The sequence below is a fragment of the Arvicanthis niloticus genome, chromosome 8 (assembly GCF_011762505.2).
Source record: "Arvicanthis niloticus isolate mArvNil1 chromosome 8, mArvNil1.pat.X, whole genome shotgun sequence".
NCBI classification, from domain to species: domain Eukaryota; kingdom Metazoa; phylum Chordata; class Mammalia; order Rodentia; family Muridae; genus Arvicanthis; species Arvicanthis niloticus.
In genome coordinates, this window is record NC_047665.1 from 56,929,809 (window position 1) to 56,957,524 (window position 27,716).

The 27,716-nt window shown below is 43.8% G+C and overlaps 1 protein-coding gene across 5 annotated transcripts in view; it reads right to left on the reverse strand.

Annotated features, from left to right (window-relative positions):
• Sfmbt2 (Scm like with four mbt domains 2) overlaps nt 1–26,257 on the reverse strand; it is a 192,655-nt gene extending 166,398 nt beyond the window's left edge. For 2 of the 5 annotated variants that reach the window (XM_076939424.1, XM_034510311.2), the window contains exons 1-3: nt 26,073–26,207; nt 18,804–18,854; nt 4,948–5,089 (exon numbers count right to left, since the gene is read on the reverse strand). In XM_076939424.1, the coding sequence (XP_076795539.1) occupies nt 4,948–5,044 (97 nt within the window). In that variant the 5' untranslated portion in view covers nt 5,045–5,089; nt 18,804–18,854; nt 26,073–26,207. Of the gene's footprint in view, nt 1–4,947; nt 5,090–18,803; nt 18,855–25,566; nt 25,684–26,072 lie in introns of those variants that run through there. The other 3 variants (XM_076939427.1, XM_076939425.1, XM_076939426.1) reach the window with 3 other exon arrangements.
• Nucleotides 26,258–27,716: the final 1,459 nt, after the last annotated feature.

The following is a 27,716-nucleotide window of genomic DNA, read 5'->3' on the forward strand; positions in this document are numbered from 1 at the left end:
TGGTCAAGGGGGAGGCATTTCCCATGATGTCATGAAAACCCACTATGAAAAGCTACTATGAACACTTCACACCTTACAAAGAAAGCAGGCGTGTTCATTAAACAGCAGTTCAGCTTGGTTTGGTTTTAACAGAAAGCTATCTGTGGGACCAGAATATTCCAGAATAAACATAAATAGAATGTCTTATGAAAAGCCGGAGCACAAGTGACTTCAAATAAAAATATAATAAACAAATGGCCCATACATCTTTTTTTTTTTTCTTAATAAAAGCCTGGGACCCGCTGACTTTACAATCTGAAGGGAGCCTGGCATTGCAAGGCTGGATATTAAAGCCTGCCTGTAACTGTTACAATACAGGGCTCCAGAAACTGGCAGATTCCCCATGAACAAAATCTTGACGAGGACAATCTCTCACATGATAGGTCATTTTTTAAACGTGAAAAGAGATAGGAAGAAGGCTTTAAATCATCTTTAGATGCTGGTAGCTCCTCCCATCACTGGGAGAGGAAAACAGGGCAGTTGCGAACAGTATTCTAAATAACCAAGATAGGAGATACAGCTGCTGGTCCACCCTGGATCTGAGCACACAACTGCAGCCTGAAGTTCAAAGCGCGGGTAGGGGGTGAGGGTGTGTATGCGGGTGTGCAAATATTGACCCACAAGAACTAGTTCTCACAATGAAGAGTAAGCCCTGAACTTTTTCTAGGTCTGTTGACCCATGTTCTCCCAAATAAAAGAGGCCCGGTTGTCTGGATGATATATTCCCAGGGAGTGCCAGGCACAGCACTACGGTGACTAAGACGGGAGAATTAATACATTCAAGTCTAGCCTGAGCAAGCCACAATCACAGAAAGAATTCTTAACCCATTGACAAGATCCACAATATATATGGAGAGAAATATGTTTAATACACACACACATTCTTTGTGTGTGCACATTATAAATATGTTCACATAGGTGAGTATGTCTGCGACTGATATACCCTGTCTCAGAATCCATTTTATTACAGTAGCCCCACATTCTGCTCCCTTCCATTCTGATGTAAGACACCCACAAGTCCAGCCATTCAATATCAGTGGGCTCATTCCTGCATGCCTTGGGGGTACTGCAGGGTGCTCTGCCCGCTGGGGAGACCTGTGGTTCCTCTTTGTTTAGCTGTACTTAGTTCAGGAGCACACTGTCTTTGTTTCTAGTGGGGAAAGTGCCCTTTAGTCTTATTTCAAGAACAGGACTCACGTTTGAGTTGCCAATCCCGGCTAAAATCTGAGCTCTCCTAAAGAAAAGCCAAAAGAAAGAAAGAAAAAAAAAAAAAACAAAAAAAAAAAAAAAAAAAAACTACCAGCCAACTCAGTTTAGTCTCGGCCGGGATACATTCCATGAGAGAACCATCCTTGCAAGGCACTAAATCAGCCCATGGGCAGAGTGGGCAGAAAGAAAAAGTGGGCAAAGGGAAACACACTGAAGCCACCAGACTGGTTTACTGTCCCCTAATCATCAGGCAAAATTGTTTTTCTCAGAGAGCACTGTAGAGACTCACTTGTGATCTCTCTCTCTCTCTCTCTCTCTCTCTCTCTCTCTCTCTCTCTCTCTCTTTCTCTCTCTCTCTCCTTTCTCCCTCTCCACAGCCCCCTCTCTCCCTCTGAACCTGGGGCCTCACATATCTCACACAAGCTAAACAACTTCCCTACCAGGGAGCTATATATTCCAGCCCTGTTTATACATCTCAGCAGGCAAGCTCTCAGCATAATCTTGTCCTCTGTAACCCAGGCTGGCTTCAAGCTCAGGATTTCCCTGTCTCAACCCCTCAAGCAGTTAGCATTATGGCGAAGGAGATACCATCATGTGTCTGCCACATAACAGAGGGAGAAGGGCTGGGGGAAAGAAGAAAAGGGAATGTGAGTTGTGCAGGGAGGCGGGGTCGGGATTAATGACATGGGTGTAACAACTTCAGTACGGGTGCTTCCCACACGCCACACCACGGTGACCTGACCTTGGCATCCAGTTTCCTCATCTTTAAGATATGTTATCTGTAGTACTGCTCAAACCTAGATGTGATTTAGAGGATAAATTGCTCTTTTTAGTCTATAGTTTTAGACTCACTTTTCAAATCTGAGGCACTATGTTGCACCCATTAACTCCTGGCAAAGTGCTCATCCACACAAGACCACACCAGGATACATAGACCCCACCCCTAGTTGAGGAGCTACAGGCAATAGATGTCTATTTGTCTGTTTCTGGGACAAGCTCCCTGATAGCTTCCCCATGCCCAAGAGGTCAGGTCCACCCTAAAGTATATACAAGCACCACTAACGGGCCTCAATAGACTATATAGGTATACCAACAATAATTATGGAGAAAGCAGACATAAATTTGAGAGGGGCAATGGGGAAACCTAGAACGTGCTAGAGATGAAGGTATGATGAAAATCCATTGTACTCATGTATGAAATTCACACTCACAAAATTTTAATTCAATCTACAGAAATGGTAGCACTATCCAAGCCTCCTTATCTCAAAGACATAATGAAATACTAAAAAACAGGGTCACATAAGCCCTCGGCTCAGTGAGAAAGACCTGGGTCAGAAGCTGCAAAATACAAACATAATTTAGAATAATTTAGAAATCTTAGTGTTAAAGATCAGAGCCTTGTGTGTGATTTAAGCCATCCACTACTCGAAAGGAAAGTACAAATCATGAATGAGCATCTACGACGCTCGCTCAGTCTGGAATCCCCCAGACTCTGATAACATCCTGAAGAACTTGTCAGTAAGAATAATTTCCTGACAGTAGATTATCCATAATGAGCTTCAGAATCTACTTACGCTAGGGAGAAATATGGCAGCTGCGAGAAAATGAAAACTTATCATTGAAAGTGACACAGCCCCAGATCAGCGATGTGTGCAGAGGATGCACTATAAAAATCCAAGCAATGCCCAGGAACTACCAAACTGTAAGAGTGTAAGACTACTTCACTCTGCAGACACACACACACTCACACATACACACACACACACACACACCTGCAGGTAGGGACAACTAGAGAAGTGCCTGCCTAGCATTCTCAAAGTCACTGGTTCAATCTCCAGCATCATACAAAACAAAACAAAAAATACAAGTGTGGCTAGAGAGACACCCCAGTCAGTGAAGTGCTTGCTGTACAACCCTGAGGACCTGGGTTTGCATCCCTAGATCAGCAAGGGACCTTGCCTCAAAACCTGGGTGGAAGGCTGGTGGAAAAGGTCAGCAGGTGAAAGTCCTTGTGACAGATGCCTGATGACCTAAGAGGATGAAAGTTGTCCTCTGACACACATACCCCCATGTGACCTACAAATTTCTGCTTCAACTGTTATCAATAATCAATAAAAATAAATAAGATGGAGAACAATTGAAAAAGATACTTGAGGTGAACAGCGTATACATGCTTGCACTGGAGCACATGCAAACAAAGAGAGACACACACACACACACACAAAGAGAGGGGCAAATCGAGGCTGGAGAGAAGGCTCAGCGATTAAGAGTACTGACTGCTCTTCCAAAGGTCCTGAGTTCAATTCCCAGCAACCACATGATGGCTCACAACCATCTGTAATGGAATCTGATGCCCTCCTCTGGTGTGTCCGAAGGCAGCTACAGTGTACTTGTCATATACATAAAATAAATAAATAAAAAATAAAGAGGAGGGCAAATCAACAAAAAAACAATTAGTCTGAGCCTTCAGCCTGGCAGGGGTAAGGATCTCTCAGAAAAGCATTTCTATTTCTCTGCAGAGGACCAAGGTGCCAGCTGTACTTACAGACATTCCTCGCTCATCCTTATGTGTAGAAAAACCAGGAGGACCGGCCTGATTCTGAAGCAGATACTCTGAGCCTTTATCCTACTAAGATAGTCACTTTTTACAGTTTTACAGATCTTTATAGAATGGAGAGATTTGATCTAATAAGGTCAACAATATCAGTTTTTATTCTATCATTGGCTAGTTTTATCAAAACTCAAAGATGGGGCCAGCAAGATGGCTCAGCAGGTAAAGGTGCTTGCTCCCAGGTCTGAAGACAGAGTTTAATTCTCCTCCAACTTCCCCTGTGACTCTCACCTCCAGGTGCACACCATGGCATATGGCACATGAGTGAATACACACACACAACACACACACACACACACTTACTTCATTATTTCAAAGTGAGGACAAACTTGATAATATCATTAGACAACGGTTAACTCTCCCCCTAAGTTAATGGGCAACTTTTGTATGAACTCACTGTAGCAAATATTAATGTTTCATAGGGCTCTCTTGCCCTTATTTAATTTGCTGATATATAAATCATGCGATTCTATTTTCAGGAAAAAAAGTATCCTTTTAAAATAAACCAGTGCATAAATATTTTTAGAGATGCATTTATAAATTCATTAAATATTAAAATCCAATTAAACACAATCGGGGGTTTTGTTTATTTTTTGCATTGTTTTATCCAATTATATCACACAAACTCACACAACCTAAATTTCTTTCATACTGCATATTTCCAGCATGCTCGCTGCTTTGGAGAGTTTGCCGGTAATGTCTTATGTCACAGTTCTTCATTTCCCATTAAAACTAACCTGGGACACCACTGAGGGACAGTGCTGAGGAATGGTACAGCCACTAAGCAGGAGAGCCCCATGACATCTGTCATGACAATACTTACAGACATTTACCAGCAGAAGGCACCGAGATTTAGACCTGCCATGTCCCCTCACTCTAACCTAGGCCACTCTGTCTTATATGATCAATATTAATACCCAAAAGCTTTGTAACTTGAAAGCTGCTGTATCTGTGCTGCATCATGGGGCTTGGGTGGGACAGCAAATGCCATGAGACCTAGAAACATGCCCCCAATGTTTCCTGAGCATCTCAAGAAAATACTGGTCAATACGCAAAGTTTCAGGAAAATCCAATACGCAGAATCCTACCTGAGTCAAGATTCCCATTCCCATTGGCTGGGCTGGTTATCATTTCCAAAGAGGAGGATGAGTTGCGGTTCTTCGAAACTTGCAAATATCTCTCCATGCTGATGACTATGCCTCCTACTCTCTTAATTCATCCTTCAGGGAGCTATATAAGAACAAGCAAAAACAAAAAAATTAGAGCCCTCTAATCAGATTCGTCCTATCAACTCATGTAGCTCTCCCAAGGTTACAGAACCCTCAAACCAACTCATAACCCTTCAGAAGCAGGGGAATGCGGCTGCCAACTGGAAATGCCAAGAATCAGAAGGAGCGGCACATCACATCTCTCTACATAGCGTCAACAACAAAGGTCACGGCACAGCAAAGCTAGTTATTTTGTAGAAGTCGTTAGTGACACTAACACGGAAACATTTTTCACCAACTAATACAGTTGATGATGGTAGTCCATCAGACAGGTTGCTAGCCATTTCTCCTCTGATGCTGTGATGTGGCAAACCCACTTCAGACTCAGCACCCCTCACACAGTCCTAACTCTGTAAGACATTACCCTGTATCACAGTGCGTTGGGACTGAGAACAGCTCTAGTAGATATTGGAACCATGTGGTGTTTCTAAATGGTTGGTTGGTTGGTTGGTTGGTTGGTTGGTTGGTTGGTTGGTTAGTTAGTTAGTTACTTACTTAGTTAGTTAGTTAGTTAGTTAGTTAGTTAGTTAAATGGTTGGTTTTGTTTTATTTGGTTTGGTTTTTCAAGACAGGGTTTCTCTATGAAGCCCTGGTTGTCCTGGAACTCACTTTGTAGACCAAGCTGGCCTTGAACTTAAGAGAATTGCCTGCCTCTGCCTCACGAGTGCTAGGATTAAAGGTGTGTGCCACCACCACTCTGTTGCTTTTTAAAATATTTATTCATTTGGGGCTAAGGACACCTGGAGTCCCAGCACTCAGTACTTGTGAGGGAGAAACAGGAGGGACAAGAACATCTTTGGCTTCGTGGAAAGTTCAAGGTTGGCCTGCAGCACATGCGTTCTCTCTAAAAAAACCTTTTTACTCGATATGTATCACATATAAATTGTTAAAATATATAATTTCTTTATATGCACATACATGTAATTCAATATGTTCTTTATTTCACATGTAGATAAAAAACAAAGTCAGCAAAAAGGCAACGCTAGACAAAAAAAAAAAAAACAAAACAGAATGAATATGGGCTGGAGAGATGGCTCAGCAGTTAAGAGCACTGAATGCTCTTCCAGAGTTCTAAGTTCAATTCCCAGCAACCACATGGAGGCTCACAACTATCTGTAATGGGATCTGATGCCCTCTTCTGGCATGTCTGAAGACAGCTACAGTGTACTCATACACATAAAATAAAATAATCTTTAAAAAAAAAAAAGAATGAATATGGTATGTGTATATCTAGCAGTGGAATAATGTGCAGCTCACATATATTGATGATCCAAGAATATTACCTCCTTAACATACACACACAAGCACAGAGGCATAGACACACAGGTGCATAGCACATACACAGACACACACGTACATACATATCACACACAGCACAGACACACACAACACAGACAAAGCACATACAACACACACAGAAGCGCACACAGCAGTCACACAAAAGCATATATCATAGTCACACACACTGCACAAACTCACATGCAGCACAGACACACAAGCACATGTGTAACACACAGCACACACACACAAGCATATACATAGCACACTCACATACAGTACAGACACACAAGCATATGCATATCACGCACACATAGCGCAGACACATACAACACAGAGAAGCACCTATCATACACACAGCACACACACACACACAGGCACATACATGTCACACACACATACAAGCACATACATGTCACACACAGAACACACACACACAAGCACATACACACAATGTTACCTCCAGTAGGACTAAGCTTTCTTTCCTAGAAAACACTTGGATCTCTGATCGGCTGTAGGTTCATAAAAGACTGAATTCAGAAAAGAAAGGGGGAGTGGATCTGAGAGACAGGGGACATGGGAGAGGCTGGGAGGACAAACTGTGATTGGGATGTATTATATGAAAGAAGAACCTATCTTCAATTTAAAAATAATAAAATAAAAATTATAACTGTTTGGTATTTTTCGTGTGTGAATCCTTCATGCCATGGTAAGAAAGTGTGAAAACAGCTTCCAGTCACCAGGAAGAGACTGCAAAAATGCCAGGCACTCAACACTGAGATTTAATTCCCTGGACATTTATTTATCTACCTGTTGCATCAAAACATACTGTTGGGAGGAGCCCATGCTATTTCTCAGTCAAAAAACAAAGGAAGAAAATACTAGAAAGTATAAAACCACCTGAGGTGGTTCATTAAGCAATAATCTAGGCATTTTGCTCATTAATAAAAGCAAACAGAACAACAATCAAAGATTCAAGACGCCTCCAAAGAACTGGATTATCTCTTTTCCATTCAGTATTCTCTGAGCACAGAGGCTTACGTTTTATGAAGCAAACATCAGTGATGATATAACAGATAGACAGACAGACAGATGATAGATAGATAGATAGATAGATAGATAGATAGATAGATAGATAGATAGATAGATACATAGACAGACAGACAGAGAGATCGATCAATTGATCAAACGCTGGGGAGATGGTTCGGTTGCTAAAGCATTTGCCAGGTAATCATGAGGATGGAGTTCAGATCCCCAGAACTAGCACAAGCATTGTGTGGGATGGCAAATGCCCAGAACTGTAGCCTCGGAAGATGGAGAAAGGGAAAGTCAGACCAAGTAGGACTCGCAGGAGAAGCCACATTGGAAAGTTCAGGGTTTGCCTGTGAGACCCTGACTCACTGAATAAGGTGGAGAATGGTTGAGTGTGCACCTGGACAACTGTGGGCCTTCACCTTCTTACCACATGCCATGAAACTATGAGCCAGAATGAAACTCCCTTCCTGTGATGGTTTGTATATGCTTGTCCCAGGGAGTGGCAATATTTGGAGGTGTGGCCCTGTTGGAGTAGGTGTGGCCTTGTTGGAGTAGGTGAGGTGTGTCACTGGAGTGTGGGCTCAAAACCCTCACCTTAGCTGCCTGGAAGTCAGTCTTCCACTAGCTGGCTTCAGAAGATGTAGAACTCTTGGTTCCTCCTGCACCATGCCTGCCTGGATACTGCCATGCTCCCACCTCGATAATACAGGACTGAACCTCTGAACCTGTAAGCCAGCTCCAATTAAATGTTTTTATAAGAGTTGCCTTGGTCATGGTGTCTGTTCATAGCAGTAACACCCTAAGTAAGACAGTTCCCTTTGCCTTAGTTTGTTCGTTTATTTGTTGTTTGTTTTCCTCAAGGCTTTTGTTATAGCAAACGAAAAGCTGAGTAACGGAGGAGCAGACTCAAAACAAGAGAGTGCAGACAGAGGGCAGAGGGTAAAGCAGAAACAGAGAAGTAAAGAAAACAAGCTTAAGACATATTTGAAAAGCATAATCAAAAGGAACTCGGTAAAAATAATCCTAACGAAACACAATCTTTTCGTGGCTTGCAGCCACCAATGCTACAATAAGTCTAAACCACTCTACAGCCAGCTCTCAGACACTAATGTGGCCTATGGAAATAGATAGTTCTGAGGAAAGCCTATTAAACATAAGAACAACACACTACTCTCACATGAATTTATACTTACTTTCCTCTTTGAAACTCTATTTTACTTTAAATGGGATGGGAGGTCAAGTCTTACTAGTGACAGCTGACTGGTCCATTAAGCTTGGCAAAATAAAGATGGGATATTTTAGGCTGAAAATTAGCTTACTGCTTAAGCCCTCCCTAGCACGGGAGCGGTCCTGGGTACCACCCTACCTCTCCACCAAAACAAAAATACAAGACACACGCAAATATTTTTGCTTAAGTTTTTGTCTGTCGTTGCTTTTTACGCAGGATCTCATACAGCCCAGATGAGTCTCAAACTCTATGTAGCCAAGGCTAGTTTTGAACTCCTGATCCTCTGGTGGCCATATACAAACACTAGGATTGCAGACAGGTATGTTGGCCATGCCTGGCTAATAACAGGATATTTTAAAAAGCAAATCCTTTTATTAACAACAATGCTCTCACCTCCAACCCACAAAAAGAAGCTATTTTAAGATGAAGCATATTTCCTTTCCAGCGTGTGTGTGGCTGTGTGTGTGTGTGTGTGTGTGTGTGTGTGTGTGTGTGTGTGTGTGGCTGTGTGTGTGCGCACACACATCTGTTAATTCTCCTCAAAGCTACATACCCATCCCTTTTTGACTTCTATTTTTAAATAAACTCTATAATTTCAAAACCAAAGTTAAAGATGTCTATTAAAATATGGCAAATTTTCTTCCCAAAGATAAAGAAAGTTCAGCTTCTAAAGGGGAACTTCCTTTTATTACTACAAGCTATGGCAACAGGATTGGCTCCTAGGCTTTGGAGGCCGAGGAACTACAGGACTGGAGTATGGGAACATCTTGCGAAAGTCGCCTTGGTGCAGTAAAAAGAACCATTAACTTGAATATGGAGTAAGTAAGCCATTATTGAGCTGTGGGACATAAATTAACCTTTCTGTGCCACACATTCCTCATCAGTTAAATAAGAGGTTTGATTACACGCAATCAAAGATCCTTTTCAACTCCAAAAGGCTGAGAATCTATGATGCCTCTTTAGTATTAATTGGGTATTTTCTCCATCAGACTATCATTTTATCTGAATCACATTTAATACAATAAACCTTCTCCCCTTCTTACCCTCCCTCTGCCTCTTCTCTCTATTTGGGGAGTACTTACAAAATACAACTAACTCTAGAGTGAGTTAAGCAAAGCTCTGTCAGGGAGAAAATGAGTTGGGAAGGACACTCATTGGATGCCATTAGAAAACTTACCTAAAATCAGAAGGGCAGAATTATCAATTCTGAATGTCATCACCACCCAAAGGAACTTTCCATACATGTCTGGTGGTGATACCCACCAGCTCCATGTGGTTACTGAGCACACGAAATATAACCAGTGTTACTAAGGATCTGGATTTTAATTTCAGCATTTGGAGGTTTGGGGAAAGAAAGATTTGAGACAGGGTCTCTGATAACTCAGGTTAGTCTCAGGTCCTCTATGTAGCCAAGAATGACACTGAATTCCTGAATCTCCTCCCTCTGAGGCCCAAGTATTCAGATCATGGGCGTGTTCCACAGGATTAATTACAGTAAATTGCTATTTAAGTATCTGGAGTTGGAGAGATCGTTTAATCAGGTGCTTGCCTCATAAGCACTAGAATTCGCTTGTAAGCAATCTCCAGACAGTGTTTAAAAGAAAAGCCAGGCACGGGGCACTTACACAACCTCAGCACTGCAGAGCCAGAGACAAGCAGACCCCCTGGGTGCACAGGCTTCCCAGACTATCCTACTCAGTGAGCTCAGGTGGGTAGGTACAGGGTGGAATGAACTTAGACTGGACTCACCCCCAGGAACTGAGAAGAAGCCCTTTAAAGTCATAGGAATTTTACAGGTTGAAAACATTTCCTGAAAGGTTTGATGTCACATGGCTCATTAGGATCTGGTGTGACCAGCCTTGGACATTTCCTGGTAACCAGACTCAAAGATCATGTGATGTTGGAGTAGGAGGTTTTATTATGGTGACTGTAGGATGCTGGTTCCATTGTAGACATAGTTATACAAAGCAAAGTAACCAGAAAAAGAACTGCCAGACAAAGATCCTCAAAGAACACACATGGAGAGCGCAGATACTAAGCAGCCTTGAGTGTGGCAAACCAAAGTCCAACTCCAAGGCAAGGAAAAACCTTCAGTTCAACCGCCCATCACACATTGTGCAATGAAAGAGCTCCCAACTAAATAAACGAAAGAACCAACAAGACAGACAGACAAGCAGGCAGGCAGATGGACACGCGTGCCCACCCACACATGGACACACACAACTTAAATATGCACGAGTTCAACAGTTGTGCACTTAGACACCCGGCACTGGGAAGTCACATGTGAGAGGATTTGGAACACGTCCTAAGCCACCACCAATTCTTGGCTCTCTCAAATAAACTATTCATTTAATTTAATAATGTCAAGCTTGTTAAAAGAGAACATAGGGATTTCAAAACCCAAGAAACTACAAATGATCCCATATCCCCTACTGGCAGCACGTGATGCGCTTTCTCTAGTACTACACCAACTGGTTACTAAGCGAGCTGGCTTTGAGAGCAGGCTACATCAACGGAGAAGCAATCTTAGAAACCAAACTATCTGTGTTACATTACAACTACTTACTCTTCTTGTTTATTTGTAAATTCACAAAAAAAAAAGGTCATCCCACCTGAAAAATATTGTCAGATACAAAGCTTTTCTGGAAAAAAGCAGAGGAAAGTCCATGAATGTACCTATTTATAACTCGGTTATCAGTGGATTTCTGCGGCACTTATCAAATGGGGGTTGTCTTTGACGTCTTTGTGATGCCGCAGTGATTCAGCCCTGTATTCATTTCTATATCACAAGACAGCATGGACGGGTGGTCTGTAAGTCAGATATTTATGTAAATGTACCAAGTGGATCATTTTAAATAGAACTCAAAGGGAACAACACAGGTAACAAAGAAAGTCCCCAAGCTGAGTGGGAGAATTAAACCTCACAACACTCTGAGACATTTTCTCTCTGTATGTGTATATATCTATGTGTATGTACTTGTGTGTGTGTGCAGGTATGTGGAAGTGAATGTACATGTATGTATATGCGTATGAAAACCAAACGTAGAAGACAGATGTTTCAGGTGCTCATAGAGTCAGCTGGTAAGAGCTATTTCCACCTCCATGGTGCAGGATTACAAACAGTATTGTGAGGGTGCTGGGGGTCCAACTCAGGTGCTCATGCTTGCCCAGCAAGCCCCTTCTCCTGTCAGCAACCACCAAAGGCCCTCCAGCCTCTCTTTGTCCCCTCTTGCATGGCCACAAAACACTTCTTTTGGCAAATGGCATGACCTGTTCTTTCTCAGGTTTTCAACAATGTTTGCACTTTCTTTCCTACATAAAGGGTAAGCGCAATCTTGATAGAAGTCCAGGAAAAATAAAAGTAAATAAATCAGTAAACAAAAGTCATTTTTAACCCTAACACCTAGGGAAAATCACTTGCACACGTCTCTACCTTCTCAAAATGGTTTCTTGGTGCATATCTTCGTAAGTTCATAAAAAATTCAGAACCTAACCCAATTTTCATCTAACATTATAGAGAGAGTGTTTTATGATGCTGTAACAATTCTTTGAGAGCAGGGAAAATGGCTGTATAATGAATAGGATAATGTTTTTAGGCTTATTATCAAGAAGAAAAAAATTTTTGCTGAAAAGATTGTTCACATTGCAAATGCCATCTCCGGCTTGAAAAAGAATTGCAATATACATTGATGTGTTCATTGAGACATTTAAACTCCGTAAGAAAAATGGAACACAGATCACTCGTTGCCTGAGCTAACTCTGAAGAGCATAAAGAAGCCAACAAAAGTGTAATTACAGCTCCTTTCCATAATAAAACAAAGAATGTGGTGGCCAGGGAGACAAGTGCCCATCTACAAGGTGCCTGCATGCAAACAGGAGGATCCGAGTCTCCCAGCACATAGGTTTTAAACAGAAGAAAATTGGGCAGGCATCTGTAACCCCAGCACTTTTGAGGGGCTCAGGACAGCCAAGAGCTTCCTGTACACAGTCTAGCAAATAAGTGTTCTCTTCTCTGGGTTCAGTGAGCCACTGTCTCAAAAAAAAGATAAGGTTTAAAGTGATAGAGGAAGAAATTTAATATTGACCTCTGTCCTGCACATACACATTCACATACATATCACAGACAGACAGACAGACAGATACATATACAAAATAAAAGAATAAATTAAGTATGGAAATAGTGTTAACTTTCATTTGTGGCAGTAGCCACTCATACCTTTTTGTCTACTCCAGTCAACACCGGAGCTTTCCTAACTGGACAGAGGTCTGGTATAGAGGTTCCACTTCCTCTCCCCTTTTACAGCATCTGCTGCTGTTCTTTGGCTTCTCCCTGTTGCTGGTAGAGCCCTCTCTCTGGTAGCTCCCTTGGAAAGGATTGAGTTCGGAATGTGTCAGGCCTGGTCTGGCTGAAAATGTTTTAATGCGCTCACATATTTTAACCTAGCCCTTTGGTGGAAAAAGATGTAAGTTGGTGGCTAGCAAGATAAAAGCAATTGCCGCCAATTCTAATGGACACAGAATTTAATCCCAGGGACTCACTGGTGGAAGGAGAGACCTCCACACACTGTGGCAGGCACATGTGCAAACACACATACACATACTCAAATATATATATATATATAAAGTTTTAATCCCCAATTAGAAAAACACCTATCCTCAAAAGTGAGGGCGTCCCTCCATGGCCTGCCAGCCTCCACCCTTAAGGGCTCTGATGTCATCAGAAATTCATGACTCTGGAAGCTCAGAAATGTCACCAGTGTCCAATGCCAATCTATTTGAGGGCATGGAGGCACCCACTAAATTCTGTCAATTTCCTTGATTCTAGCACATTCTATGGAATTATGGATAATTTCCTCAACTTCATTTTTTCTTTCTTTCCAATATTCATGCATTCAATGCCTAGACCTCTTTCTTGTCTCCTTTTACACCCTTTAAAAAAAAATTAGATTAAATCCTTGCCTTCCTAATCTATCACCAGGAGCATGTCCTCAGCTTCTTCTCTGGCTACTACTAACTTCCACAAACTTAATTCTCCAAAAGTTCTTTTTATACTTGTGTTTGCCTTATGGTTTTTTACTTTACTCCTCAACTCAGAAAGAAAAAAAAGGTGAATTTTTTTCCCCAGGTAGTAAATAAAATGCAAAGATTTATACTAAACCCTGCATGTCCAAATCGAATCTCAACTCAGTCACTCTACACATTAAGACTTCCAAAAGGAGCTCAGGAAGCCTCAGAATCCCTCAAAGGATTCCAACCCAAGAGGAAACTCTCAAAGGCATCTAAAGGAAGCACAGTCAAATTTGGGGTCAAAATTTGATCTCTGAAAAACCGTAGTAACTTCCATGTTCCTAAGAAGCTATGTGCAGATAGCTGGGAATCGCCAGAGACTGGGAGACCGCATCTGCAAATGTCTTTGAAGATGAAGAGTAGCTTTAAGAGCTGGGCGCACTGGTCATCCCTTTTATTTATATGCACCTTGTCACCCTGCTCATTCTGCTAATAATGCATGACTAAGTATGCTGTCCTCATGTGGGGCTTTCACCAGCCAACTCTCAGCCTTCCTGAGAACAGACAAGCCCTGCCTCCTCCCATCACCAAATGAGACATACTGATTGTCTGGGGCAGAAGGTCTGTGAGATGGTGCCATCTACCAACGGGTCAGAGTTTGGCTTACCTTGATTAAGACGGCAATTTACTCTCCATTTTTCAACCAGACTTCACTGGTTTTCACTCTAAATAGATTGAAATCTGACACAAATTGCTGCCCTGGCATAAGAAATGCTAATTTTTTTGCAATCAGATTCATACCCCAATACTGGGAAATAAGATATGTTGGAAATAGCAGGCATTCCAGGAGAAAATACTAGGGCTGGAGCCAACTACCAACTCCTATGGTCACATTTGTCTCTAATTCACTGAGTTTAATGGGCCTTCTTAACTCAATCCTCAAACAATGTAAGCTACAGTAACTATAAAGTGAGCAGAGTCAGCTGATCACAGCAGGGCATTTGCAGAATGAGCCTCCCAGGCTAGGGAAATGACTCTGTCTTAAAGTGCTTGCTCTGCAAGCACAAGGACCCAAGTTCACGTCCCAGGATCCACATAAAACAAAACCAAGTAGGAAATGCCTATTATCCCAGGACTGAGAGGTGAGCCAGACTATCAGAATCAGTGTGAGTCGCTGTTTCAAAATACAGTGAGAAAGACTCCGAATTGTCAACTTCTCCCCTCCATACAAGCACGCGTCCTCACACACATGCGCACATACCACAAACAAAAATAATTAACTAAAAATTTAGAAGTAAGCCTCTATCATGGTTAGAGGCTTTAAGCATGAACTTGACACAACCCAGAATCAATCATCTTGGCAAAGAGCCAATGAAGAATTGTCTACATTAGGTTGGCCTATGGGCATCTCTATACGAAAGTATTGTAATTGAACTAATGAATTCGGGAAGCTTCAACTCACTGTGGGCAGCACCATTCCCCCAGGCAAGGGAGTCCTGAACTGTATGTGTATGAGTGGAGAAACTGAGCTGAGTACATGCAAACAAGCAAAGATGCATGTCTATCTGCTCTTTACTGTGGATGTACTGTGACCAGCTATTTGAAGTTCCTTCCATTAAATGGTGGACTGTAGAACCCTGGATGAAAAGACAAATAAACCCCTTCCTCCCCTAGGTTGCTTTTTGTCAGGAAATTATCCCCACAACAGGAATGTGACCAGAAGGAACAAATTTCAACATTCTAATCAGCTGTACTCCATCTTGAAAAATGCATTCACTTATCAGCTAGTTAGTTATAAGTTATTTATTTACTATCAAGAAAGATAAGATTGTGAACTACCCAGTTAAATACCACTATAAGCTGAGAATCCCTTATCTAAAACTCTGAGGACCAAAAGTGTTTTGGATTTCAGATTTTTTTTTTTCTCAGAGTTTGGAGGATACAAACACATAGCCTGATGATTGAGAGCCAAGTCTAGATATGAAATTTATCATGTTTCTTACATAAACACCTAACACACGCAGACTGAAGTTAGTCAATATCAGGGGACTTTTGTTGTTGTTTTAAAAACTTTTCTGTGTATTCAGCCAAGGCTGGTCTAGAACTCACAATGTCTAAGTCTCCTAGTGCTGGGATCTCCAGTACGTGCCTTTATTCCCAGCTTTTTTAACAAGGTTGCTAACACTGTGAGCCTGAAACAGAACTTCATGGTGTGGACTTTCCCACATGTGACGCCTCTTCAGTTCTCAAAAGGCTTTCAATTTCAGAGCAATTTTGCATTTCAGATTTTTGGAAATCTAACCTGCATACAAGAAGATTTGGCATCAGAGCACCAAACTAGGGTCTCTTGTGCCAGAAATCTGCATCCAAGCCACAAAGGATTAAATCTGGACAGAGAATCAAGCAAAAGGAATAAAAGAAATTGAGAGAGGGGGAAGAGAGGAATAAAGGAGAAGAAAGGAGAGGGGAGTAGTAGGGAGGGGAGAAGAGAGGAGAGGAGCAAACCCCTTTCCAGGGTTCTGCTTTCTCATGCTCACACAAAAGTAGAGTGTTTCTTTCCCTCACTTGATTAACCTAAAAGCCTCCTCTTTTTTGAGACACTGTCTCACTGTGTAGACCAGGCTGGCCCAGACTCATATCCACCAGCCTGCCTCTCTCTCTCTCTCTCTCTCTCTCTCTCTCTCTCTCTCTCTCTCTCTCTCTCTCTTTTGTTTATTCAAGACAAGGTTTCTCTGTGTAGTCCTGGCTGTCCTGGAACTCACTCTGTAGACCAGGCTGGCCTCGAACTCAGAAATCTACCTGCCTCTGCCTCCCAAGTGCTGGGATTAAAGGCGTGCACCACCACCACCACCACCACCACCACCACCACCACCACACACACACACACACACACACACACACACACACACACACACACACACACCCGGCCAGCCTCTCTTTCTTGAGTCTTGGGATTAAAGATGTGCATAACCAAGCCTGGCCCGAGAAGAAACTTAACTTTTAGGATTTGCACAGACATGGTTTTCTTGGTTCTGACACATTGCACAAATTCCAAATATGAGATTTCAAATGTTCTACTAATATGAAAAAGAATATGAATGATCCCAAATTGTTACAAAGTGAGTCTGTTAACTATGCAACTACATAGTAGTTAATTAAGGTTAACTAGACAATGACTATTCAGTCGTGAGAATTCAGAAGGTGAAGAAATTTACAAGAGCTCTCTATGCGCTGGATTGCATGGATACTGTCTGATAGACAGGGTCCAATTTCCTGGGTGATGCTTATGAATTGAGAACTTCAAACCAGACAGATGCTCAGCAACAGTTCCTGGCAGATGACATCAACCAAGCTCACAATAAGGAAACATTTCCTGGCCAAGAGAGTGCCTGCCATGCAAGTATGAGGACATGAGTTTGGATCCCCTGTCCCTACTACATTAATAGGCCAGGTCTATAGTCTCAGTACTATGGAGGCAGAAAGAGACAGATCCCTGAAGCTTGGTGGCCAGCAAGTATAGCTGACCTAATGTGTTCCAAGTTCAGTGAGAGATCCTATCTTAAAAATCAAATTGGGGAGCAAATTAAGTCAAACCACTGGCCTCCACTTGTATTTGCACACAGATGGACACATGTGAACATATCTACACAATAACATACAACCCACATAGACCATATAAACACATAGAAAAAAGCAATTCAAGCAGGCACCCAGAACACTAAAATGAATGCCAACCGTGGGAGCAACCTCTTTAAAATCCTGACCAGAAAGCAAGCCAGAAGACTTCTACCATCTGGCTGGGAATTCACACAAGTTTGGGGGCTTCTGTGTGTTTAAGACACAAATTTGCATATACATCAAATTTTAATAAATCATATTGTCTAAATGCATGAGGACTTAACTAAGTAAACTGAAAATTTACGTGGAGTAAATACAAACACCCTAATTTACTAACTTAGAGAATGTATAGAAATTTGCAGAAGACAGACTGTCCTGCCTCATGACACCACAAGAAGACACTGTTATCCACTACCCTCATACCAAAAAAGCCACACAATTTATCCACACAAGGAAAGCAAATATATGTTAACGTTTTGAGTCAGGTGACACTCATAGCTGTACTTGGCCATGTTCAGCCCATAGGCTGTAATTCAGACCAGCTTGATACACTGTATAGTAACACCACTTACCAACAGGAAGGCCTACACATTTTCACCTCTCCATGTATTAGGCTCTCGGTCGCACAGCAGACAGGCTATTCTGGAAGCCTTCTCAAATAGGGCAAAAAGGGAATTAAAAAAAGAACTAAAAATGCACTAGAGTAAAAGAAGACCCCAATCTTCTCTTGTATGAAATAAGAGAGATAACCTCTCGTTTACCTAAGATGTAGCTTAGTTTCTGGAGACAGACATCAGAATGGAAAAAAAAAATCAGACATTTAAAGTTCCACCTTAAAATTTCCATTTAGCTACTTATGATACTTGTAGGGAGGGCTTGGGAGGTATCTGTCAGCAAAGTGCTCGCCACGCAAACATGAGGAAGTCCAGGATGGTCCACACTCTAGTAATCTCGGAACTAGGAGGTAGACACAGTGGGTCCCTGGGCTTGTTTAGTTAGCCAGTTTAGTTTACTCTAAGTCCCAGGACAATGTCTTAAAAACCAAGGAAAGAGCACCTGAGACAACTTCCAAAGTTGTGAGCAATTTCTGTATTGGCTCCCAACTGTGATTCCAGGATGAAGAAGGCTTAAGCAACAAGACTCCCAAGAGTTCAAGGCCAGCTTGTGCCACAGAATGAGATCCTATCTCAAAAATAATAAAACAAAGGACAAAGGATAACACAACACAATGGGAAGAGCGGCTGACAAACAGCAGATGTTTAAATCAGCAGCCGTTCCATTAAGAACAGTTTTTGAACAATCAGATTAATCCATGACAATCACAAACTCATCTCTGGAGCCTCAGAGATGGATGCTCTCTGGCAAAGGGACCTGCAGCTCATTTCAATTAGGCTTAATAGGAGACTTTGCAGGAATTTGCACTTGAATTCCAGACTCCAGCAACACAGTTCAGTACATGTATGAGTTTTGATCAAATGTAAGGAGAAGAAAGCAAAACGACTACACTTACCAGGGATCGGAGAAGGCACGGTCTGATATCACTTTTTCTCAGGAAATAAAACTGTAGGGGGAAAAAAAAAACTCCCAGAATAAAAATTTGCCCATCTTAATTAAAAGAAGGTTGCCTATGCATTTGAACAATACAGAAGGTGCACTGATAACCACTATCACATTCTTCCTTTCTGACGTTTCACAGGAATCTTCCAGAACCCCTCTTTTCCCCTCCCCCAAGAAGATTATTGGACATGTGTTGAACTAAAGAAAAAGTTGTGTCAGAAGCAGATAAGGAAAAAAGGAAGGAAGGAAGGAAGGAAGGAAGGAAGGAAGGAAGGACAGATGGAGGGAGAGAAGGAAAGAAGACAGGAAAGAAGACGTGAGGGAATAAAGTTGATGAATATATATATATACATATATATATGTATATATATATATGTATATATATATACACACACACACTTGTTCTTACGCATGCAATAATTATGATAATAAATAAACATCCTAAAATCCCATCCCTTCCCATCGGAAATCTCCAGGCCACTCTCCTCCACTCACTACACACATTTGCTCTAACTTACGGACGTTCTAACAATTTCCAAATTATTTTATAAATGATCTATGAAAACTTTCTATTTTAAACTAGTTTATTCCCAGAAAATCAGGAAAACACAATGTATTCTTTCTTTCACCAGTGTTTAAAATATCCAGTGATTATAAGGAAAGTCCCTGGTGTCGTTCTGGTTTGTACAAGCCGCTCCCCCTCCCTATGAGGGGGAGACTCTTTATTAAATGAGGTAAAGACTCATATATTCAATATGAAGGGAGACTCATATATTCAAGGGGTGATGCTCAACTGGTGCAGTCATTTGGAAAGGCTCTGGAAGTAGTAGACAAGGCCTAGTAAGATAAATTAGGTCACTGGGGGCCTGTTCTTGGGAGCTGCCTCTTGTCCTGCCTCTTTCCCCTGCATATCACATACCATATATGTGATAAGGAGAACAGACAGTAGGTGCACTACGCACCCACTACCATGATGCTTTGTCTGACCACAGGTTCCAAAACAAGAGTCATGGACTGTAGATAGAAACCTTTGAAAGAGTGAACTGAAAGATACCTTTCTCCCTGCAGGTCAGGTATTTTTTTTTCCTAAGAAATATTTATTTATGTGTACGAGTCACTATCTTCAGATACCAGAAGAGGGCATCAGATCCCATTACAGATGATTGTGAGCCACCATGTGGTTGCTGGGAATTGAACTCAGGACCTCTGGAAGAGCAATCAGTGCTCTTAACCACTGAGCCACCTCTCCAGCTCTGTATGTCAGGTATTTAACTCAGTGATTAAAAGTCTGATTGGTGTGGGCCTCATATCTTCCATAAGGCATAACTCTAACATAAGGTGACATTTTAACTCACTGCCCTTGCACAATTGGCTGGTCAGAGAGAGGACAGCATCTTTTCAGAAGAAAGTTGACCACACAGTGTGATCACACCACATTTCCTTGTTAAGCTCAACGTTCTATCCTGAGTCTCTATTCACAACATACAATATATCAACCATCTTCTTTATACTGACTTACACATAGCCAACACTTACTTTAGTAAGAAAGTATATTTTTGTTAAAAACTGCCTACAGGGCTGAAAAGGTGGTTTGGCAATTAAGAGCACGTGCTGCTTTTGTAGGGTCCCAGCACCCACATGGTGGCTAACAACCACCTGTAACTCCAGTTCCTAGGAGATCCCACTCCCTCTCTGGCCTCCACAGAATTCACAAGCATGTTGCAGAGGCATACATGCAGGTAAAACACTCATAGACATAAAATAAAAATAAATCTTGAAAAAAGGGTGAGGGGGGCTGGAGAGATGGCTCATCAGTCAAGAGCAGTGACTGCTCTCCCAGACTCTCTCCTGAGCTCAATTCCCAGCAACCACATGGTGCCTCACAACCATCTGTAATGGGATACAGTGCCCTCTTCTGGTGTGTCTGAACACAGCAACAGTGTACTCATATATGTAAAATAAATAAATAATTCTCTTTGTAAAAAAAAAAAACAAAAACAAAAATAAAAAAAACAAAACAAATGCCCTGGTCTTACAAAGGATCTACTGCCCAGTGGTCAAGACTGAAGATAGAAAGTTTTGAATCTTCCAGTAAATAGTGGGCACTTTCTCACTGGCTACATCAAGACATCATCAAGACACAATACAGACATTAGCCAAGGCAGTCTGAATACCCCCACCAGGTCTGGGAGAGTGGCGTGCACAGTGCTTCCTGGAAAGGCCCCTTTTATTCCTAGGGGTGAGTACACTCGAATCAAACCAGAAATTCATTCCTTCATGAGCTGCATTCAAAGAAGCCTCACAAAGCCTGGTCCCAGCATTACTTTTCAGAGAAAATCAAAACAAGGCCTCATGTGGCTCTCACATCACTGAACAATAAACAGCACTTACTTCTGCCCAGTGGCCTACAACTCACCAGCTGCTCTCAGACCTTACGTCACACAACTGTCACCTAAGGCCAGTTGTGTTTTACTAGACTTTGGGGACGTGAAGCTCAAGCATAGTTTGAGCATGTTAATACAGAGTGTGTCACGTCACAGCCTTTGTCTCTTTGTTTCTGGTCCCTCATGGTAACCTGGACATCACTGAGTCAGTCTCCAGTCTGATGCCCTTTTGTAGACAAGAAAGCTCAGATTCCGTATGGTAGCCATATTCATCCCAGGTCACACAGCTCAACAGAGCCATCTATCTCTGAAACTAGAGGCCACGCCTCCTAACTTTTCCCTCTCTCTTCCTATCAACAATTTTCCTCATATACAAATTAGGCAGACATTGCTGGGTTATCAAACTGAACGCACAGGATGGCCTTACAGTTTGTTCCAGCATGTACAATTCTCTAATTTTTCTTTTATTTGTAAATCAAACACAGCAAGTTAATGTTAAAGCAATATGGATGTAAGATTTGGGGATGGGGCATAAAATGTATTCTGAATTACAAAACTCAGTATCATTTTGGTCCTTTCCAAGATTCTACTTCCTGACAAGATAAATTTTCTTTTGAGCCCTGAAGTATTACATAAACACAAAAGTTCCAAATTCTGAAATACAAAGAAATAAATGTTATCCAAACCAGAGGGTACTTAGACCCCACAGTAGGTCTTTTGTGTTCAAAACAAATTTTTCAAAAAGACAAAACTCTTTCTCTGACATCTGCACACAAAGTTGTGCAGCCCCAGAAAGTTTGGGGTTTTGGTGCACAGATTTACACTCAAAAGCGAATTATATTAAGTAAACTGAATCACATGTATTTAGGCTCAGCTAAGAGCAATGCTGTTAACACTTTGTGTTTCTTCCCAGAGATCTTTGGGGGTATTATTGCTATGAAGAACAACAACAACAAAATTAAGTCACCTCAGTTAGAGTGGGCAGGAAAGGTACTTGATGAACATACTCAGCAAATCTTTTGGCTGGAAAAAAAGAAAGAAAAAAGAAAAGGGTCTTGGAATCTCTGGGGTTTTGCTATATCAAGAGTCTTGGAAGTAGTTGTTTATACCAATAAAAGGCCATCATTTTTTAATATGGTCTGCAATATCTCTAAGCCAAACCGACTGTGTGAGGTTCATGGCCTAAGAACCCTAAATTTGTCACATAAGCATATTAGGTTAGTATTTACAGAGCAATAGGTGGTTGCTGCTGGTTTTCTACTGAACAGCTCAACTACCATCTCCCCAGAAAAGAAGCCAGCTTTTTTTTTTCCCCTCAATACCTGATAGAACTTCAATCCATTCATTTGGTAGTTGGTTGGGCCAGCTCTTTTGACTATGGTAACAGAATGGAGAGATGACAGTGACAGGCACTGACCATGGTTTACAATCCAAGGACAGTGGGCGCTGATCCAAAGTAGCTTCCCTACCATGGGCCAAGAAAGATCTCCCCTTCCCAGTTAGCATCTGGAAGTTGGGTGTCCCAAATGCCGCGGTAGCCAGGCACATGGGGAAAATAGGGAGCTAATGAAAGTGGACTAGAAGTCTAAGATCTGAGCCAAAGGTGCAAGAATGTCCCTAGCCGCTCTTCAGGAATTCCACCGCTCTTCAGGAATTCCACCGTATCCCTCCAACTCCCCAATATCCCTAGAACTCCACAAGTGAAACTCAAAGAGTTTGGTCACTCTCCGGGAACTAGGCTTTCCTGGCGTTGACTCTGAACTCCTGGATTGCCGCACTAACACTAAGGAGGAGCCCTCACGTGTGCTACTCACAGGGCTCCTAAGATTTCCCTCGGATTTAATAATGTGCGAACGTCCCCACACTCTAAGTGCCCCCAAGTCCCCTCTGTGTAGCGATGGTCGCTTGCTCTCAGCTCCTCCCTCTTCCCACCGCTCCCCATGGAAAAGGAACACTTGGGCCCTGAGACAATCCTGTGGAGTATTCTTTGGAATTAACTGGATACTTGCTTCCATGGCCCGGCCCGATGCAAAATTGTAGATTTTGAAGCCTTGGGATGAGCTGCGCCCTCATCAGCGGCGACGCCAGGAGGAAGAGGGGAGGGAACCACGGTTGAAATTGCAGTTTACAAACACAGAACCATTTTGTGTTTGTTCCCACCTCAACGGAGCCCACGGATGTTCCCCGAGGACGCGCCTAAGCGCAGGCTGGGAGTGCCGGGGACGCGCCGCGCGCTCCGATTGGGAAGACGAAATGCATCCTGTCCCGCCAGCCACCAATCCCTCAGGTGGGAGGAGACATAATCTGCGATGGGGTCTGTAATTCCTATCTCCCATCCACCCGATACCGTGGGCGGACTGGACCCCCCGACTCTGCAGAGTCTGAGTGACCCAACAGAATCACCCTCTGGCTTCCTGAAACTGCCGAGTGACCACGTTGTTGCAGTAACTACAGACCTGGCCAGTGCTGTTTTTAACCCAGTCCTTTAAAAATGCCTTCCCGACCTCGCCCTTGCGCTTTCACATTCGCTGGCGGAATAACGTCCTCAGGGGAGCCCTCACCAGAGACCACAAGCGACTGGCGCGTGACTAACGCCCACTCTCCTAGGGTCTTTTCTGCTGGACCCGCGGCTCTACCTACTCCTTTGCTGCGTCGTGGACACGGGCGACCCCTGTCGGAGACCCCTGTTCCTAGCTAGGCTACTACAATCATGCATTGAGTGGCTTTTTTCCAGGTCCAGGTTTGCTAGCCTAAGAACCCCCAGAGTGACTCCAATTTTTTTCTGTCTAAATTCCACTTCTAGACTTCCCCATACGCATCCAGATCCTGGATGCAGACCGTTCCCAGCGCTCCAACCTCCATTCGCACCCCAAGACTACATCCTAGCCCCCAATGGAGGGCGCCACTCTTACAGCAGTCCAGTGGGTGCCCAAGCTGAGCAAGGGACAATTCCTTCCTAAAATGCACGCCCCACCTCTCACCTTGCTTAGAACGGAAAAATCGAAAGTGACCTGGCAACTCCACGGGTTGACCTTGTTTGCCTTTTCCTGGGAGGTCCGCACTTCCCCCACGGGTCCCCCTACCTCCCACCTTTGCGGGGTGTGCAGGAAAACAAGGTCCTATCCCTAAACGTGCCTCATACCTAATCTCCCCGGCACACAAAATCCCACTGATTGCACGCAGCCATCCCGATTGAACCGAACACCCTGGACAGTTAGTCTTTTTAATAATAATAAGCACCTCCTCGCTCCGCCTATTCGACGCAGGATCCATCGCTGAGGAAGAAAGAAAACACGTCCCCTAGAAAAGCGAAATTAATCATTCCCTCTGCCCTCGTGGATTTTGCACCTCGTGTCAGCAGTTTGTCACGTCACATCGTGGCAGAGTCTGGTTCCGAGACTCATACGCACGTTGGCGTGGGGGAGGGGGTTTCTTTAAACACACCCTAGCGACTGACTGCACGCACATGCAGAGTTGTACACGGCCCTACAAGCACACACATCAGGCAGTTGCGCTTGGATACCCTCGTTGTGGCCCAAGTCACCCCTCCACCCTAGATCCACTAGCAATGGACTTAATACAGATAAACCACGGAAAAAACTGGAACAGCTCAATCCACCTCTTTTTTCCTATTTAATTCGCTAAAGCAGCTCCTGGAGTAACCAAAGAGAGTCGAAACTAAGGCGTGGCTACTTTGGTTGGGTTTTTTCCCACCTCAAAACCTTTATTTTCAGTTTTTAAAAGCCACCTTAGCCCGCCATATTGGAACTGGCACGGTGTCTAAAGACTCCTTCCCCGCTGCTGTAGCGCTTCCAAGAAAACACAAGTATTGACTGGACTGGGGACGTGTGTCCGGCCACAGAAAATCAACCTCTTCCCACCCCCAGTGTTCTCCCTTTCCCACCCTAATCCCGTTCAGCCGCTCCAGGTAAAAATTTAAAAAAACACATCCAGCAGTTCCTGCCGTTGCTTTTTTTAAAGAGGATTTCAGCAAGACATACGCACATAAAAATAAATAAATAAACTCCACGGCTCGATCCTGTTAGAAATTCTGAAAAGGGGCAGGATGAGTGCACACAAGAAAGCCCCAAGTGACAGGATATTACTTCAAAGGGTGATAAAATGAACAAAAAGATCGTCCTTGCTAAAGCTCGCTCCGAAACTACTATTGACAATTTCAATTCCGCTGCACAAGGCAAATGTTTCCAATCCGGCGATTCCAAACGTCTGCGCGATTTTGGGAACAGCCCCTACCCCACCCTTGCTGTTTTCCAACCCCCCCCCACGCCATCACTTTCTTCTCTCCAACCCCCTGACCCCCCAAATACACACCAAAAGAGGGAGACCCCCGCTCCGAGGAGACGCGGGAACCCGGGGTAGGTGGCAGAGGAGGCTGCGTCGCTAAAACGAGTGCACAAACGAGGAAGGTGGGCGGCGGGGAGGGAACAGACTGCACCCGGAGGAGGACGAGGTCACTTTGCAACTCCGGACAGACTCCCGCAAGGCCTGGCTTTTCAGAACCGGGAGTCAGGGGGAAGGGGGTGGGGGAAGAGAAAAAATGACAACCCAGAGCGCAGAGAGGAGTTAGAGGCTTCGCTCAAGTGCTTCTCATTTCCTCTCCAGCCCCTGCTCTTCGGTTTTTCTCCTCCTTCCTCCCCAACCCCCCGCCCCCCCCACCTCCACCCAGACTGGTTCGAGCTTCCTTCTTTAAAAAAAAAAAAAAAACTAAACTGGAAAAAAAAAAAAAAAGACGCCTTTCGGCACACTCAACCTGCGGGCCAGAGATCTGCTCGCGGGCCGGGTTGGACGAGGGGACAGTGTCTGGGGCGGCGTCCTACCTGATTAAGTTTGTCCCGCCAGGAATGGTGGAGCCTGGCCCCTGGGGGCGACCGGAGTGGGAGCCGGTCCGCCTCACCCTCCCTCTCTTGCTCACTCGCTCTCTACCCGCCGCCTCCCTAGCGCGCCCGCTCGGGTCCTCCAGCTCCCACTACAGCCTCATTCCAATATGGCATCCTCTCTATGCGCATGCCCGGCACTCTTTTTTAAGATTTCTCTCTTTCTCTGTACAGCGAACTCCTTCAACGACCTTTTTCCAATGCTCGCAAAATGTCTCGAGCCAATTAGCCTGCTGTTCCTGGTAGACTCTTTTCCCGCCCACTACGTGACACCCTCCCCCCGCCCCTTCCCCCTCCCTCCCCCCCCCCCCCGCCCAGGCATAGGTAGACACCTCCCCCAGCAAGCACAGACTTCGCCACGAGGACCCCTGGGGCGGGTTCCCTTCCCTCCCTTCCTTCAACTCCCTCCATAAGTGATCCGTAAAAAGTTCACACCGCAAGTGTACCCGAACACCCATTTGCCCCGACAACTGGACTAACGCCCCAATTTCTCTACTGTTGTTTGTTTTCTGGGTTTACAATCCCCTGGTCTACCTAGAGCATAAACTCGTGCTTTACCCGTCCAAGAGCTTTTGAAGTGGAAAGAATGGGGGACCCCAAAAAACAAAATCAAAGGTCCCGCCCTGTCTACCCCACTCTGTGCTTTAATTGTGCTTTTCTATGAAGACTCAAAAATCTGCCCTTGGGGAAGCGCAGAAGGGGTTTTCTTTGGGCCCGTACCACGCCCAAAAAGCTGGGACTAAAGTATGGACTGACAGGGATCTACCAGCTGCAATCTACAGGAATGCGAATGACGAAGCTCGCCAGGCTTCTCGTGGGACACCTGGACAGGATAGGTTCCTGTAGGGTGGGGTTTCCCTAGCCCAGATCAAGAAAAAACAGGTCCTTCATGATCTATAGGAATGGAGCGGAAGATCCGCCCAACCTGGTCTGCGGGGTCAACCCGCACTTTTTCACGGGCGTGGCGCAAGGGCTAAAGAGCTTCCCGGGCCTTGGGCGCAACAGCTAGACGGAACACAAACGAAATGTCCCCTATATAGAAAAGCTAGCGATGCCCAGGTAGACAAAACCCACAGTTTATGAAGCTGGGAAGCAGAAACTATGTGCGAATAGAGCTGGTCATCGCGACTAGGAAACAGAAGAGACACACTTGCTCAAGGTCTTTGCCTTCACAACCCCGAGTTTAAAAAAAAAAAATCTTCCACTCCATAGTTTTCTATTGCCCATCTATCCTTTACATCACTCTCCTAAAAAATAACTACATCCTGGGATTTTTGGTCACCCTCCCTGATCCTAACATCCCATCGATATCCTCACACGTGGTTCCCTAGGGAGTGGTGAGGGCTAGGAACCGCCAATAGTGAAGGGGCCAGAGGCTAACTTTGAGTGGGAAAGATCACCAACTAACGCTTTAGGTCATCTGGAAGAATCTAGAAGGGATGCGCCCAGAAATGACTCTCCCCATTATTGGGCCTGGGGGCGGGGGGGGTATGGTGGGCGAAGGTCAGAGATTCGGAGAGCATGGTAGAAGTTACAAGAGACCGAGCCCTACCAGTCTGGGAATATCTGTTTCTTTCACATTTTAAG